The sequence below is a fragment of the Lolium perenne genome, chromosome 5 (genome assembly GCF_019359855.2).
Source record: "Lolium perenne isolate Kyuss_39 chromosome 5, Kyuss_2.0, whole genome shotgun sequence".
Taxonomy (NCBI): Eukaryota; Viridiplantae; Streptophyta; class Magnoliopsida; order Poales; family Poaceae; genus Lolium; species Lolium perenne.
Window position 1 is genome coordinate 177,721,112 of NC_067248.2, and position 16,143 is coordinate 177,737,254.

The 16,143-nt window shown below is 43.3% G+C and overlaps 1 protein-coding gene across 1 annotated transcript; it reads left to right on the forward strand.

The window, feature by feature from the left end:
- The first annotated feature begins 11,752 nt into the window (after positions 1-11,752).
- Positions 11,753-14,628, forward strand: LOC127298032 (uncharacterized). Its single transcript, XM_051328030.2, has 7 exons — positions 11,753-11,836; positions 11,918-12,139; positions 12,231-12,503; positions 12,596-12,743; positions 13,582-13,721; positions 13,906-13,986; positions 14,334-14,628. The coding sequence occupies exons 2-7, from the start codon at positions 12,095-12,097 to the stop codon at positions 14,418-14,420; spliced, it is 774 nt and encodes a 257-aa protein (XP_051183990.2). The 5' UTR covers positions 11,753-11,836; positions 11,918-12,094; the 3' UTR covers positions 14,421-14,628.
- The last annotated feature ends 1,515 nt before the right edge of the window (positions 14,629-16,143 follow it).

Below are 16,143 nucleotides of genomic sequence, written 5' to 3' on the forward strand. Positions count from 1 at the left end.
GATCCAATCATAGATATTTGATTTCTATTACGATGATTTCCACTTCATGCTGAAATTTATTTGAATCCTATTCAAATGTTTCAAACTTTTCCTTATTGAATATATCCACATATATACTCAATTCATTGTTTGAAAGTTTTCATGAAGTAGAAGAATCTTCCGCACACAACTATGCCCAGTGAACCACATATATCATTATGTATGTTTTCACTAAGTTAGTTGCCCGTTCAACTCTTCGGCCTATGAACGGTATTTCAGTCATTACTTTTTAGAAAAGATTTTGCAAGTGCCAAACGATTCAACAAATCGAATGACTCCAAAAATCCATTTGCATGGAGTTCCTTCATGCGATCCTTTCTAACATGACCTAAATTGCGGTTCCACAAATAAGTGGAATTCAAATCATTTGCCTTATGGCATTTTTAGCGTCAGTGTTATGTATGTGTGTTTCACCATTTAAGATTTATAATAACTTATCCATCATACATGGAGTAATGTCATAATTTGAACAACTCATTGTTTTCATTTGACCAGAGCAAAATAACAATTTATTAAGCTCTTTATTATAAATTCTAAGGGCTAGATAGAATGCCAACGACGAACATAATAACACTTTATTTTTGTTCCAGGCGAACATTCTTATCATATTCCTTGTCAGTCACTTAGGCCATTGTATTCTTGAATTGCGTTGTTTTGTATGACACTTCATACCAACCAATATGGTATTAATACCCAAGAATTTCATTGTGTGACTTAACTAGGAATACAACCATAACATGTATATCATTTATATACACCTGAGCTAGACTTTCTAGTCTTTTCTTTTCTGTTGCCAAAATATCTTTTGCAGTTTCTCTTTTAGCTTTCCTCATTATTCAGAAAAACATTTCAACATCAATAACTTCTAGGTTTGTTGGTCAAATACCAATAACCTTGAGGTTCTTACTTTGAAGTTGATCATCATATGACAAGTGTTCTAGATTTCACATATTAGTAACTATGATGAACAATTTCACTCATAATTTTATCCATCAATTCATGACAACTTTTTGAGACCATGTCTGTACATGCTAGGCTCATAAAGTTTAACCTTAGTATTCGCATGTGCAAATCAGGCTTGCACCCATTGTAAGCACACGTAGAATCTATAACACCCGATCATCACGTGATGCTTCAAAACGACGAGTCTTAGCAACGGTGCATACTAAGGATGATAACTTCATGGATATGCGAATATCATTAGTGCCCCAATAGCTGGAAGATTGTGACGTCTGGCGTCTTCAACCTTCACACATTCCCATAAAACTTATGAGTTTATGTAGTTTCACCAAATTATATTCTATCATCTTGTAATAAGGTCTTAGATATCACATATATCTCATACCTTGATTATTTCTGAAAACTAAATTTTCAGCTCCTTATTTTTCAAACATATTTGAACTTTCAAGTTTCATGGAGACAAGATAACTTTAGGTACTAATTGAAACCATAGCTCTTTGAATCAACAATGTGAGGTTTACTAAAAGTTTGCAATAGGACTTAATCAATTCTTGATTCTTTAACAATACGGTACCAATCCGTAAAGTTTCTTGTCAGATTTTAACAGTATTTCTATCTCAATAACAAGACTAGCGCATAGTAGTAAACGGATGCCAATACTACAAAATTAATTCAAAATACTACTCAGACTATGTTTATGATAATTAGTTCATGTTTTAATCTAATTACTAATGAACTCCCACTTAATACAACATCCCTCATAGTTGTTAAGTGGTACACGATCCAAATCCACTACACCAAAACCGATCATCACGTGAGATGATGTAGCTTCAATGGTGAACATCAACATGTTGATCATATCATCCATATGACTCGTGTTCAACCTTTCGGTTTCCGTTGTCCCGAGGCCATGTCTATACATGCTAGGCTCGTCAAGCAAACCCAAGTATTCCGCGTGTGCAACATGGCTTACACCCGTTGTATGTCAAGTTTATCACACCCGATCATCACGAGATGCTTCAAAACGTCGAACAATGCAACGGTGCATACGAGGGAAGAACACTTTATTATCTTGATATTAATGTGAGGGATCATCTTATAATGCTACCGTCGCGATCTAAGCAAAATAAGATGCATAAAAGGATTAACATCACATGCAGTTCATATGTGATATGATATGGCCCTTTTGTCTTTGCGCCTTTGATCTTCATCTCCAAAGCACGGATATGATCTCCATCATCTTCGGGCATGATCTCCATCATCGTCGGCGTAGCGTCAAGGTTCATGGCGCCGTCTTCATGGTTGTTCACCTCATGTAGCAACTATAACAACTACTTTGAAATACTACTCAACATGAAAATAAAAGACAACCATAAGGCTCCTGCCGGTTGCCACAATACAATAATGATCATCTCATACATATTCATCATCATATCATGGCCATATCACATCACCAAACCCTGCAAAAACAAGTTAGACGCCTCTAATTTGGTTTGCATATTTTACGTGGTTTAGGGTTTTCGAGAGAGATCTAATCAACCTACGAACATGAACCACAACGTTGATACTAATGTTTTCAATAGAAGAGTAAATTGAATCTTCACTATAGTAGGAGAGACAGACACCCGCAAAGCCTCTTATGCAATACAAGTTGCATGTCGAACGAGGAACAAGTCTCATGAACGCGGTCATGTAAAGTTAGTCCGAGCCGCTTCATCCCACTATGCCACAAAGATGCAAAGTACTCAAACTAAAGATAACAAGAGCATCAACGCCCACAAACCATTGTGTTCTACTCGTGCAACCATCTATGCATAGACACGGCTCTGATACCACTGTAGGATAACGTTGCATAGAAAACAAAAATTTTCCTACCGTGAACACGCAATCCAAGCCAAGATGCAATCTAGAAGACGGTAGCAACGAGGGGGTATCGAGTCTCACCCTTGAAGATATTCCAAAGCCTACAAGAGGAGGCTCTTGTTGCTGCGGTAGACGTTCACTTGCCGCTTGCAAAAGCGCGTAGAAGATCTTGATCACGATCGGTTCCGGCGCCACGAACGGGCAGCACCTCCGTACTCGGTCACACGTTCGGTTGTTGATGAAGACGACGTCCACCTCCCCGTTCCAGCGGGCAGCGGAAGTAGTAGCTCCTCTTGAATCCGACAGCATGACGGCGTGGTGTCGGTGGCGGTGAAGAAGTCCGGCGGAGCTTCGCTAAGCTATGCGGGAGATATGGAGGAGAAGGGGGCGGCTAGGGTTTGGGAGGGGTGGCCGGCCACTCTATGGGGGGCGGCCAGCTTGTGGTCATGGGGTGGCCGGCCCCCTCCCTTGGCCCCTCATTATATAGGTGGATCCCAAGTGTTGGTGTCCAAGTCTTCGAATAAGACCCGAAACCAAAACCTTCCATAGGAGGGGGGAAACCTAGCCCAACTAGGACTCCCACCCAAAGGTGGGAATCCCACCTCCCATGTGGGGGTGGCCGGCCCCTATGGTGGAGTCCACTTGGGACTCCACCCCATCTAGGGCTGGCCGGCCATGGAGGTGGAGTCCCTTGTGGACTCCACCTTCCTTGGTGGTTTCTTCCGGACTTTTCTAGAACCTTCTAGAACCTTCCATAGAACCTTCCGCGACATTTTATTTCACATAAAATGACATCCTATATATGAATCTTATTCTCCGGACCATTCCGGAACTCCTCGTGATGTCCGGGATCTCATCCGGGACTCCGAACAAATATTCGAACTCCATTCCACATTTCAAGTGCTACCATTTCAACATCCAACTTTAAGTGTGTCACCCTACGGTTCGAGAACTATGCGGACATGGTTGAGTACTCACTCCAACCAATAACCAATAGCGGGATCTGGAGATCCATAATGGCTCCCACATATTCAACGATGACTTTAGTGATCGAATGAACCATTCACATATATTACCAATTCCCTTTGTCTCGCGATATTTTACTTGTCCGAGGTTTGATCTTCGGTATCACTCTATACCTTGTTCAACCTCGTCTCCTGACAAGTACTCTTTACTCGTACCGTGGTATGTGGTCTCTTATGAACTCATTCATATGCTTGCAAGACATTAGACGACATTCCACCGAGAGGGCCCAGAGTATATCTATCCGTCATCGGGATGGACAAATCCCACTGTTGATCCATATGCCTCAACTCATACTTTCCGGATACTTAATCCCACCTTTATAGCCACCCATTTACGCAGTGGTGTTTGGTGTAATCAAAGTACCTTTCCGGTATAAGTGATTTTACATGATCTCATGGTCATAAGGACTAGGTAACTATGTATCGAAAGCTTATAGCAAATAACTTAATGACGAGATCTTATGCTACGCTTAATTGGGTGTGTCCATTACATCATTCATACAATGATATAACCTTGTTATTAATAACATCCAATGTTCATGATTATGAAACTAATCATCCATTAATCAACAAGCTAGTTAAGAGGCATACTAGGGACTTCTTTGTTTGTCTACATATCACACATGTACTAATGTTTCGGTTAATACAATTATAGCATGATATATAAACATTTATCATAAACATAAAGATATAAATAATAACCACTTTATTATTGCCTCTAGGGCATATCTCCTTCAACATCCATGATCTTGCAACCGAGCAGAGAAAGGCACCACCTTCACAGGACTTGAGACACACCCAAAGAAGGCCGAGGCCAGTAGACAGCAGGGGAATGACACTCCGACAGACACAGCCCTCTGTGCTGTCGGCCAAGCGTGCCAGCAGATCCCCCTGGGATGGCATGGCAACCTCCGGGAAGGTGCGGAGCAGGGCAGTCAGACCCAGGTCGGCCCCCTGGCCTAGATCCGGCCCGCGCGGCCGCCCACCCGCACCCTCGCGCCCACCATACCAGCTTGCTGCGCCAAGGCGTCCGCGTCGTCGTCTCCAGTCACCGTAGCCGAGAGGGCCGATTGCCGCCGGGTCAGACCACGTCGGGGGAGGCACACGAGCCGCCGGCCTCCGACACCACGGAGACGGCGTCCGCATCGCACCCCCTGGCCGCCTCGAGACGTACGAACCTCGCCGGCCGCAGGCGCCTGCCCCCGGATGCGCCGAGATCCACGCGGAGGACTGCGCCTCTAGCCACGCCGCCCGCGCCAATGACCATAAGCGAGGAGAGGGAGGTCGGCCGCCGCCAGCACCGGCCGGGCTTTGCCCAACGGCGGCGGCGGGGGAAGGAGGGGGAGGACCTAGGCGGGGGGTGGGATTTAGGGTTCACCCGAGCGCCCGCGGGAGCGCTCGAGGCGAACGGGTTTCTCCAGGCCCCTCCCACCCACATTGTCACGTAACAAATACATAGATTTAACTCTACAGTGGCCGTATGTGACACAGTTGCACGTCTTTAATGACCGTAAATGTCACTTCTCTGAATACAAGGACTAAAGCGAAATATAGGGACAAATTCAATGACCTACCATGTATTACCTCCGTCCCAAAGAATAAGATTCGCGCGTATTCCAAGACGAACTTTGACCATAAAAATTGAGCAACACAATCTTGATTATATTATATGTAATTAGTATCGTTGGATTCGTATTGAAAACATTTTCTAATGGTGCTAATTTCATACAAACAATATTTATATATTTGAAGTAATTCTTGGTCAAAACAAAAAACACATAAAACAATGGCGTCTTATTTCTTAAATCGGAGGTAGTATTTTACGTTAATCGTTTCTACTCGATCGATGATGCGTGCGTGCATGAGAGCGCACAATTAAAGAAGGCGATTAATCGATGGAGCCTACTCGTGTGCGTGCATGAGACTGATCATAGTGCTAATATCTTAGGTAGTATCATAAAAAGAAGGGTGATTAATTGCTTGCGTACACCACCAACAAAGGAGACGTGGCAGTTGCGACACGGATTCTTCGATCGTTCAGCTCGCTCGCGCGCGCCTAGACCTACGGATGGTTTTGACTTACGGAACTTCTACGACCAAGTCCACGAGCGACGTACGGCGATGACGAGTCGCTGATGACCCAGCCGGAACTTAATTTGCTCGCTACCGTCCCGCCGAGAGTTTAGGGGCAGGCCTAGGGTTTAAGGCTTTAAACCACCGCTGCATGCCGTGCGTCGTCCTCACCGACTTCCCACCGCCGCCACCCCCATATATCTTCACCGCCGCAACCACCTCAACCTCCCCGTCGTCGTCTCCTCCTCCCAGCCATCTTCCTTCACCACCAGATTGCCCTCAGAAACAATGGCTCGGGGAAACCGCCGGGAACGCCGGTCAAACCCTGCTCTGCCCCCCGCTTCCTCTCTCGGCCAGCAGCTGGACCCGGCGGCCGCGCTCGCCGCGTACGAGCACGTGAGACGGGGAACGCACGCCAAGGCTCTCCGGATCCTGCAAAAGGAAATCGACAAGCTCGGCGGCCTGGACTCGTCGCCGCCGTTCCTCATCCACGCCTACAGCACGGCGCACAAGGGGGCGGCCGACGTCTCCGCCGACAGGAAGATCCGGGCGCGCCACTTCAGGGCCGCGGCCGAGGCCTCCAGGCGCGCCACCGAGGCCGCGCCGGGCTCGGCCGTGCTCGCCCACTCCTACGCCATGGTACTTCTCGGGGCCTGCAGGGACATGGACGAGGACGACGCCTTGGCCACCTACGAGACCATCATCGCCGAGTGCGAGCGCGCGATCCACATCCAGGAACCCTCCGAGCCCACGCTCTACCACCTCCTTCCCGCCGACTCTGACCGTCATACTACCGCCGGCGAGGCGCTTCTTGCCGACCTGCGCGAGCTGCAGCACCTCGTCTCTACGGATTTGCACAGGATGAGGAGATACAATGAAATCAAGCTCAATGTTGCTGAATATCTAAGGCAGCAGCAGCACACTTCTGCCGCCGACGCCGCCGCCGACGTGCCCGCCACCTCTCTAGCTGGACCCTGTGCTGATCAGAGCCTCGAACAATCCTGTGAGGTTACAGAAGATTCCGGAAAATGCAAAGCTCAGTGCATTGTTCCCCAGGTCAGTGCAGACATGGAGAAATCTCAGAAAATGTAAGCAGCTCACTTGATTTCACTCTTTAAAGAAAAGAAGAAGAATAACTTTGGTCAGATCTCAGATATATAGATAGCTTTTTCCTAGCATGGCCTTATAAGACCATTGTTCATTTATTTTATTATGTCTTCTCAACTGAATCTACTAGAAAATACTTGGAGATTCTGATTTTGTCAACATTCGCTCGTTCCCTTTTGGCTTTGAGCAGTCATGTTTGCCTTTAATTTATTTGATGACCATCTCAACTTTCGCAGTCAGACTCCTCTTGATTCTGATGAATTTGGCTGGAATTTGTCAACATCGGATGCACACCCAAATAAGCAAGAGGAAGAAACCCCAGCAGACGTAACTGTGGAGTATCATGTAAGGACAAACGATGAGCCAAATCCGAAGCAGTTTGCAGAACAACCGACAAGTACATCAACACCTTCTGAATGTGAGAACCATCTTTGCACTGGCTTCTTCTAAGTGTGTTGTTTCACATTGCACCAGCATCACAATGAGCCTATGTATTTATCTGTGGCCTTTCTTATGCATAAATTTCAAGCAGTGATGGGGCACTTACCATTTACGTTGAACAAATTGGTAATACATATATTCTTGGTGTGCTCTGCTATCAAATTCATTGAGTATCTGAGAGTTGGGTACAGCTAAAAGTTTATGAATTACTAAAATAGATTAATTGAAGCGACAATTGACCACATTTTACTTGGGTTACCAAATCACTACTGAGGATAGTCATGAATTGCAGCTTAGCCCGTTTCCATGTACAATCTCTTAACTCCTGCTCACAAAACCATGTCATTTTGGACAATGACATGTCCGCGAAATGAACTTCGTGCCAAACATGTTTTTTTTTTTTGTTTGAACTAAAGGTAGTAACAGTTATCGAAGTGTAAGTCTTTAATCAAGTCGCTTGTATCTTTCCTTGTTCACCATAAGTTTATAGCTTTATTTCCATTGTTGATACTATGTATAAGTAGATTGTCTATCCCTTTCTATCAGTTTGGACTTGTGGTTTTTATGCCGATCCCTATGTCCACCGCGTATATGATCATTTATACTTGTGCTATTCTTCTTTTCACATGTTGACATTCTCTTCTCTTCTCTTCTCTTGGTTATATGTGAGGAGGGTGTTGATATGTATAAGTGGATTGCCTAGCCCTTCGGACTTTTGGTTGCATTCGCTAGTGCATGAAGCTTGACACCCATGTCCACATATTCCTTTCCTTTTCTCTTATTAGATAAGCATGCTATAGATATTTCCTCGTTGTTCTTTTGATTTGAACATATCATGACTGTTATTTTCACATTCAGTTGGCAACGGCACAATCCCATCAGATAATGTACAGATCCAGGATGATGACGATTATGACAGATGTTTCCTAGAAGATTTGTGCAAAAGCACTGGTACGTCAATACTCTTTTTTTTTTATTTCTTCTTGCTTCTCAACAAGCTCATATATTGGTCCTTAAACAGTCGTAGATAGTGTATTCAACAACTAGTTAGCATCAAAATAATTCTTATATTGCGTTTCTAATTGCTAGTCCTTTATATTAGATGCGCTATATTTTATTTAGGTATCACAAACATGCTTTCCTCTTAATCATGTAGTTTGAGTTGTTTATGTTGAACATTTGTATGGTTATATATGTTACAAAAGACCTATTCTACAGGAGGACCAAGCCATATTCTATCCATGCACAACGTGCGTCCTTCCTCTAATTTAGGATCTTAACCGACTCATCCATGTGATCTATGTGATAATCTCTCTCTCTCTCCCCCCCTCTCTCAACACACTGGCTATTTATATATGCCCCATTTTGGATGAATATGACTACACATTAAGCTCTATGCCTATGCACACTAAGTTCTATCATGTTATCATATTAAACCCCAATCCTGTTAGTCATGTCTAATAAAGTGAATGGCAGCATCGATTTTGTCGACACCGCCAATACGTCTACACGTACTGCTCTCGGGTCTGGGCATCACCACAACCACTTCCCTTGCCCAGACTGCCCTCCGTCCAACAATTCTTCTACTCCTGCTCCACCATATTTCATTCTAGCTCTAAGGTGTGTACAACCGGTGACAGCACGTACTCCTAGTGGGGGGGGGGGGGGGGGGGGGGCATGATCGAACTCCAAATGTCGATCTATGTCGAGCACGTTACGGACGACATGCATCCGAAACCGAGTGGTTCTTTGGTCGATCTGATTCTCAAGTCATGGATCTACTCTACGATCTTGTTCGATATGCTCGCCATGGTGATGGACGCCACCAAGACAGTGTGCAAGACCTAGCTCGCGTTGGAGCGATCTTCCTCAACAACAAGCGCATGCACACCCTTCATCTCTACATCGAGCTTCATGAGCAATGATATGACACGATGGACGCCGCTGCGTACTAGACTCACATCAAGGCGTTCGGTGACGTGCTCCACGACGTCAACTCACCCATGTCCGAAGATGACATGGTAATAGCCCTGCTGCGCGACCTCAATGAATGTCACCACATGCCTGCCAAAATCATCCAGTACAAGACGGCGGCAATCTCGTTTAGTGATGCCCAGAACCAACTGCTCATGAACTAGAGATCGTAAGAAACGTAGAGTTTGTGTTGTGCCAGTTAGAGTTGTGCACGCCTCTATCTCGTCCATGAGCAATATATTGCAGGCATCATCAAACAAGGCCGTATTCGACGAGATGGTCTTGGCGGTCATGTGGTGGGGCTCATGGAGGCCACATATCAGGGAGATGACCATGTCGTCGGCGTACACGGTCAATGTTGCAGTGATGGTCACCAAAAACCTTAATGCGAATGCATTACACGATGATGACCATCTTGCCTTGCCAATGCTCGTGAAGCTCGATAAAGAGGTGAAGCACACGCATGCACTTTCTTCAAGGAAGATTGGAGGTCATGTGGTGGGGCTCATGGAGGCCACATATCAGGGAGATGACCATGTCGTCGGTGTACATAGTCAACGTTGCGAGCTGGTCGCCAAACACCTTGATGCGAACGCATTACATGATGATGCCCATCTTGCCTTACCAATGCTCATGAAGCTCGATAAAGAGGTGAAGCGCACGCATTGACGCATGCACTTTCTTCAAGGAAGATCGCCTCCACTGTGAACCAAGTCTTGCACGCTGACTTGGTGGCATCAATCACCATGGCCAGCATCTCGGATGAGGGAGAACCAACATAGGCGCTTTAATTAAATCTTTCTTGAGAACAACAAAGGGTTGCTTTGGCTTTTCCACACAAATGGTACTCCTTTCTTCAACAAGTTTGTGAGAGCTTCCCTAATTATGTTTATACAGGCTGAGTCACATCTTGACCGGAGCCATGTGGAGCACAAAAAGTGAAGAGAAAGGATTTGTTCACCACAGCCAGCGAAAAGATAGAAACAAAAGTTGTTCCCATATAACGATATTAGATCCCAAAAGTTAGCTATTTATACCGAATCTTACAAGAAGCAAATTTGGAATGGTAGGTGTAAATCCACGACTTGAGAATCAGATCAACAAGAGGCCACTCACTATCAGGAGGCATGCCGTGGTAGCATTCTCGAAAACCTCAGATATCATCATCGGAAGCTCGATCATGGCCCGCCACCAGGAGTAGGTGCCACCATGGATATGAAGCTGGAATGTGATGACATGTCTTATGTTCACACGACACAGTTGAAAGGGGACGAAGGGTGGAGGAGGAGCAAAAAGAGGGTTGGACGGAGCGATGGGCTAGGCGAGGACAATGGCTGTGGCGGTGCTCTCAACAACACAAGTACCAACTATTGCAGCAACAGTGGTACCGGCACCCTCTCGGCTAGACATGATAGGATTGGGGTTTAATCTGATACCATAATCGAACTTAGTGGGCATAGGAATAGAGAAATATTTTCTACTCGTATTCATCCACAATGGGGCACATATAAATAGCATAAGTACACGAGAGAGAAATAGATTACATGGCGTCTCACATGTATGAAGTGGTTAAGATCCTAGTTAAGAGCAGGGACGCTTATTGTGCATCGATAGAAGATGCCTTGGTATTCCAGTGGAATAGGTTTTCTCTAACAATACTGCCCTTCTTATATGTGCCCCATTGTGAATTCATACAAGTACATATTATGCCTCTATTTGTATGCATACTAAGTTCTATCGATACCATACTGCCATAATGAATAATATAGTTTGATACCACAATCTGAACTTCGATGCATTAAGAAATAAAGAACATGAGTTTTAGGAGGAAATAGTTCAAAGAAGCTGACTTTAATATTATCAATACAACAATATGTAAGGAAGCTGCTAAGGGCTGCAATTGCAGGATATCAAAATTATAGGATATCAAAATTATCTATAGAAGCTGCAACTTATAAGATACTAAATACTGTCAGTAGTTTGACCTAAATGTTGTCTGCAGTTTGACCTAAATGTCAAGTCTAATGATATATGTTTGGTCGGGACTTAGGGTAGTATGCCTTTGTTCCTTATTACATTATTGTTGGTGTACAGTATAATTGTATTCTTAATATCAACATTATCATTCGATACCTATACTCGCTAATTTGTGTATCAATATCAATTCGAGAATACTCTATTAATGTTCTCTTAAGGGTTCATTAATATCTATGTTACCTAAGTTATTTGTAATTCAAAATTTGTAATCCATGTATTGTTTTGCAGCACTCATTTCAATTGCGGAAGAAGTCCATGGGTCTTGTCTGAAAAGTAGTGATGATGACAAGAATTGTCTGCTGAATGTGATTATCCAGGTAACTACCCAGACTGATGGTGGCATTTATGCCTCTTTACTTTGTTTTCACATAATGGCCCTTATTCTTCTTTATATTCAGTCACTATGGCATTTAAGGGGATTCCGAGATGAGTTGCTTAAAACATCACTACGCCATAAACATGTTGGAGATCCTCGTGTTGTCTCGTGTGTTGTATGTTCATTATGTCATATTTTTATTGAGTCGGGCAAAGCATCCAAGGGGATAGGAGAGGCTGTTGCACCTACTTCATTGAGGATGGCTTTGAGCACCTCGTCTCTTACCGAGACACTCTTTCAGATGGTATATTTCTTTCTTTATTTCATGGTTTAGTGCATTTTATTATCCAAATCCTCACTCTGTAATATTACCAATGTTTATTGATGATGATCAGGAACAAATGAATGATGCATCTGAGGTATTGGAGGCAATATTAAGATGTGTGCATGATTCATACACTAATGTTGTTGACTGTCATGCCAAATCTCATGAAAATAATCTTGGTGGATCATGGGACTGTGCAAAGAGCGATTGCATAGCACACAATATATTCGGAGCGGACGTCTATACAAGGATAAACTGTTCCAATTGCAGGTTGGGATCAAGACAACTTAAACGCACATTATTTCTCCACCATATCAATACTGGTTCACTTCAGCGTGCAATGGTTAGCTGTGTTCTTCTACTTGTTTGTTATTTTATGTATCTTATAGTTGCTGGTATGTTTCACTTGGACTTATCGTGTGTTCCATGGTACAGAGGATGTGCCCAGACAATACATTTGATGATCTATTGAAGACTGTGATAATGGATGGTCACATAACTTGTGATCCTGATGTTGGTGGATGTGGAAAATCAAATCATATAAACCACACTCTTTCTTGTTCCCCTCATGTTTTTACAGTTGGTAAATACCTTCCTTGTGGATATATAGTTCCCCTCATGTTTTTACAGTTGGTAAATACCTTTCTTGTGGATATATGTATGTACCATAAATCATTTTTCTGCATGCAGTTATTCGTATACAGTCCAGTTCTAACAAATATTTCATGCATACCCATACACTTTTGTGCAGTTTTTTGTTTATGGGTTTTAAAATTGTACTCCCTCCATTCACTAATGCAGACCTTTTAGCTTTTTTGGTAAATTCATGTATCTAGATGGGTTTTAGTGTGTAGGTTCACTTATTTTGGTCCATATCTAGTCTACTTTCAAATATCTATAAAAGGTCTTACATTTGCGAACAGATGGAGTAGTTTTTTAGTAATTGAGTTGCTCTCCGCCGGGTAGGAGGCTAGTCTGGCTAGTCAGTGATGAGCTAGGACTAATCGACCCTAGTCGAGCTGACTTGTCATGGGAGATTTAGAAACATAGTTAGGGAGTATTGCAAAGCATCAGCCCAAACTATGAAAGCAGAGCAGAGGCAGGGAGGAACAGAGCAAAACAAACCAGGGGAAGTAGTAGAGCAAAACAGAGCAAAGGCAGAGAGAGGAGCAGAGCAAAACAAAGTAGGGGGGAGGGAGGAGTAGAGCAATGCTCTGCTAGTAGAGTCACAGCAGCCAGCCGCCATCGCTGCACCAGCTAGTGGCTGGTTATGAGTGACTAAAAACATTGCTGCTTTGCACAGTGCACACTGATTTGATCATTTAAGCAACTATTACAATTTATAAGATCATCTTGTATGTTCTTTGTTCATGAGATTGTTTATCAACGTCAGTTTCTTACGCGTTAAATTTTTGTTTTAGTTCTGGAATGGCGCACTGGAAACGGGAGTGTGAGTGACACACTACTATCTGATATTTTGGCTGCTATTGGGACCGAAATAGACATAAGTGTTATCTACCCTGGTACAAGTCCACGAAGCAAACACTCCCTCGTGTCAGTGGTAGGTATCCAAAGTCCCCTTTTTGCAATATGAAAATTACCGCAGACTGCTTTCTTGAACCTTGTAGTAAAATGTGTTTTTCTTGTAAATTGAACGATCGTGTCAGTAGCTGTTTTCTGTTACATCGGTATGATCATATCCACTAGTTATTTATATGGCTTTTGTTTGCTATTTTGGTATGCAGGCTTGCTTCTACAACCAGCGCTATATCTGTTTTGCTGTCGACAGCGGGCAGTGGGTCCTGTATGATGACCAGACTGCTAAGGTAACCAACAAGATACAAATGATGCACTTATTATTGAATACTCCCTCCGGTCCTAAATATAAGCCATATAATGTTTTGAGAAAAATTCCATAATATAAGGTTTACTACGTTGCCACACTTGTATGGAAAATATTTTTAATGATTCGATTATGTTTCCTTAGCTTATGCAAAGTCCTCTATTAGCTCACGTTAATTGCCTAGGGTTAATCCTAACCGAACAAGGTGTAATTTTTCCCAAAAGTGTGTTTCTTAATTTTCGTGCCAAAAACTATATGGCTTATATTTAGGATCGGAGGGAGTATTATTTTATGATTTTCACTTACTGTGACCTGCTTGTGTTTTTGCAGGTTGTTGGTGATTGGATTCAGGTGCTCATGATGTGCGAGGAAAAGGAAATGCAGCCTCTTGTTCTTTTCTTTGAAGGTGCAAATTGATTGTTCTTCTGTCCAAAAAAGTTTAGGGTAGTGGTTGCGAGCGTTGCCCACGAAATTGGTCTCAAGGAAGTATGCACGGACTTGCCGATTTTGGGTAGAATGTCAGGATGCTCTCAATTTTTAGCCAGTTTGTTAAATGTCTCTTTTAAGGTTTATGGTGGGGGATTGCTGGATGCTTACAAGTTATAAATTAAATTAATTCTCAGCTAGGTGTTGTCGCTCACAATTTTGTAGTGTGTGAACACTTTTTTAGCCTTATGAATGACTTTGCACTAATCATGGTTGAAAAAACTTACATTGTACTCCTGTCGGTTGTGTATCCCAGTGGACATGTATAATATCATAACTGTTTTACCTTCTTCAGCTTGTGGCTTGATACCTTGTAAATTCGTAGCATTAAATTTCCTTCTTGTGTCACTGTAAATACTCCATTTACGTAAAATAGAGCATGACGCAATTAAGAGTTTCCCCTACTATTTTTCCGTTAAAGAAAAAACATACTTCCAGTTGGCCCAAGCACTTGATGCCATGTGCTCCCTCATCAGCAGTCCATGCAAGCAAAACCATGTAACTCTGAATCTGAAATTGATTAGTACAACCACATAATCTCTTGTACTACCTTTGTCCATAAAAGGATGTCGCAACTCGCAAGTTTATCTAATTTAGATCTATCTAGACACTCTTTAGTGTATAGATACCAAATTTTGACAAATCTCCAACACCCTTTTAAGGACGGAGGGGGTGGTAAAGCATTGAAGTAAGAGTAGAAATTGAAAATACAGCAGAACTAGCGCTATTAATTAACAGTTCCAATTTTCTCCATGCTCTCACAAGAATGACTGTTATAATGAAAAAAAACGTAGGAAGCAGTAGTCATGATAGCCAGCCAATTTGTGGTGTATAGCTGCAGCTCCCATTGTTACCACCAATTTGTGGGTTTATCCATGGCCCTGGGCAGAATGCACTTGTGTCCATATCATCATTTACAGCTAGGTAGCTTTAATATACTATACACTGGTGGAAAAACAGGCTTCGGGTGAGCCCCATAAGTCGCGATGCTGCAGGAACCGCGACTAATGGTACCTTTAGTCGCGGTTCGGGAGGAGAACCGCGACCAAAGGCCTGGGCCCAGGCGCTCGGTGGCCAGCCGGTGCACGTGGGGGGTCTTTAGTCGCGGTTGGCCAGGCCAACCGCGACTAAAGGTGCCCGAAGGCCTTTAGTCGCGGTTGGCCAGGCCAACCGGGACTAAAGCCCCTCCCCTATATATACCCATCCAGCAGCCAACACTTAGCCATTTGGTGCCATTCTCTTCACAAGCTTCACAAGTGGGTGTTAGGTTTGCTTTTGGTTCCTCTTATGCACATAAGGTGTTTGATGAAATGCCCCAAGAGCATGAAACAAACATGATATGAAGTGTTGGAGCCACACTTGAGCTTTCTCATTTATTTTTTCCTCCTCGATCGTGGTTAGCAACTTGAACCTTTGATGTGTCGTTGATAAAATGTGCATGTGTGTGTAGTTCATTGTTTAATTTATATTGTTTGTAGCTAGTTAGTTTAACAAATGCATGATGGTTAATTATATATTTTATATTATAATAATGCAGATGAATCGACAATGGATGTACGGTAACCGACTCTCCGGCGAGTTCAGTGCGGGTTTGAAAGATTTCCTCGTAGTGGCTAATGCGAACAAGCAGGGGGGTTTTGTTATCTGTCCATGT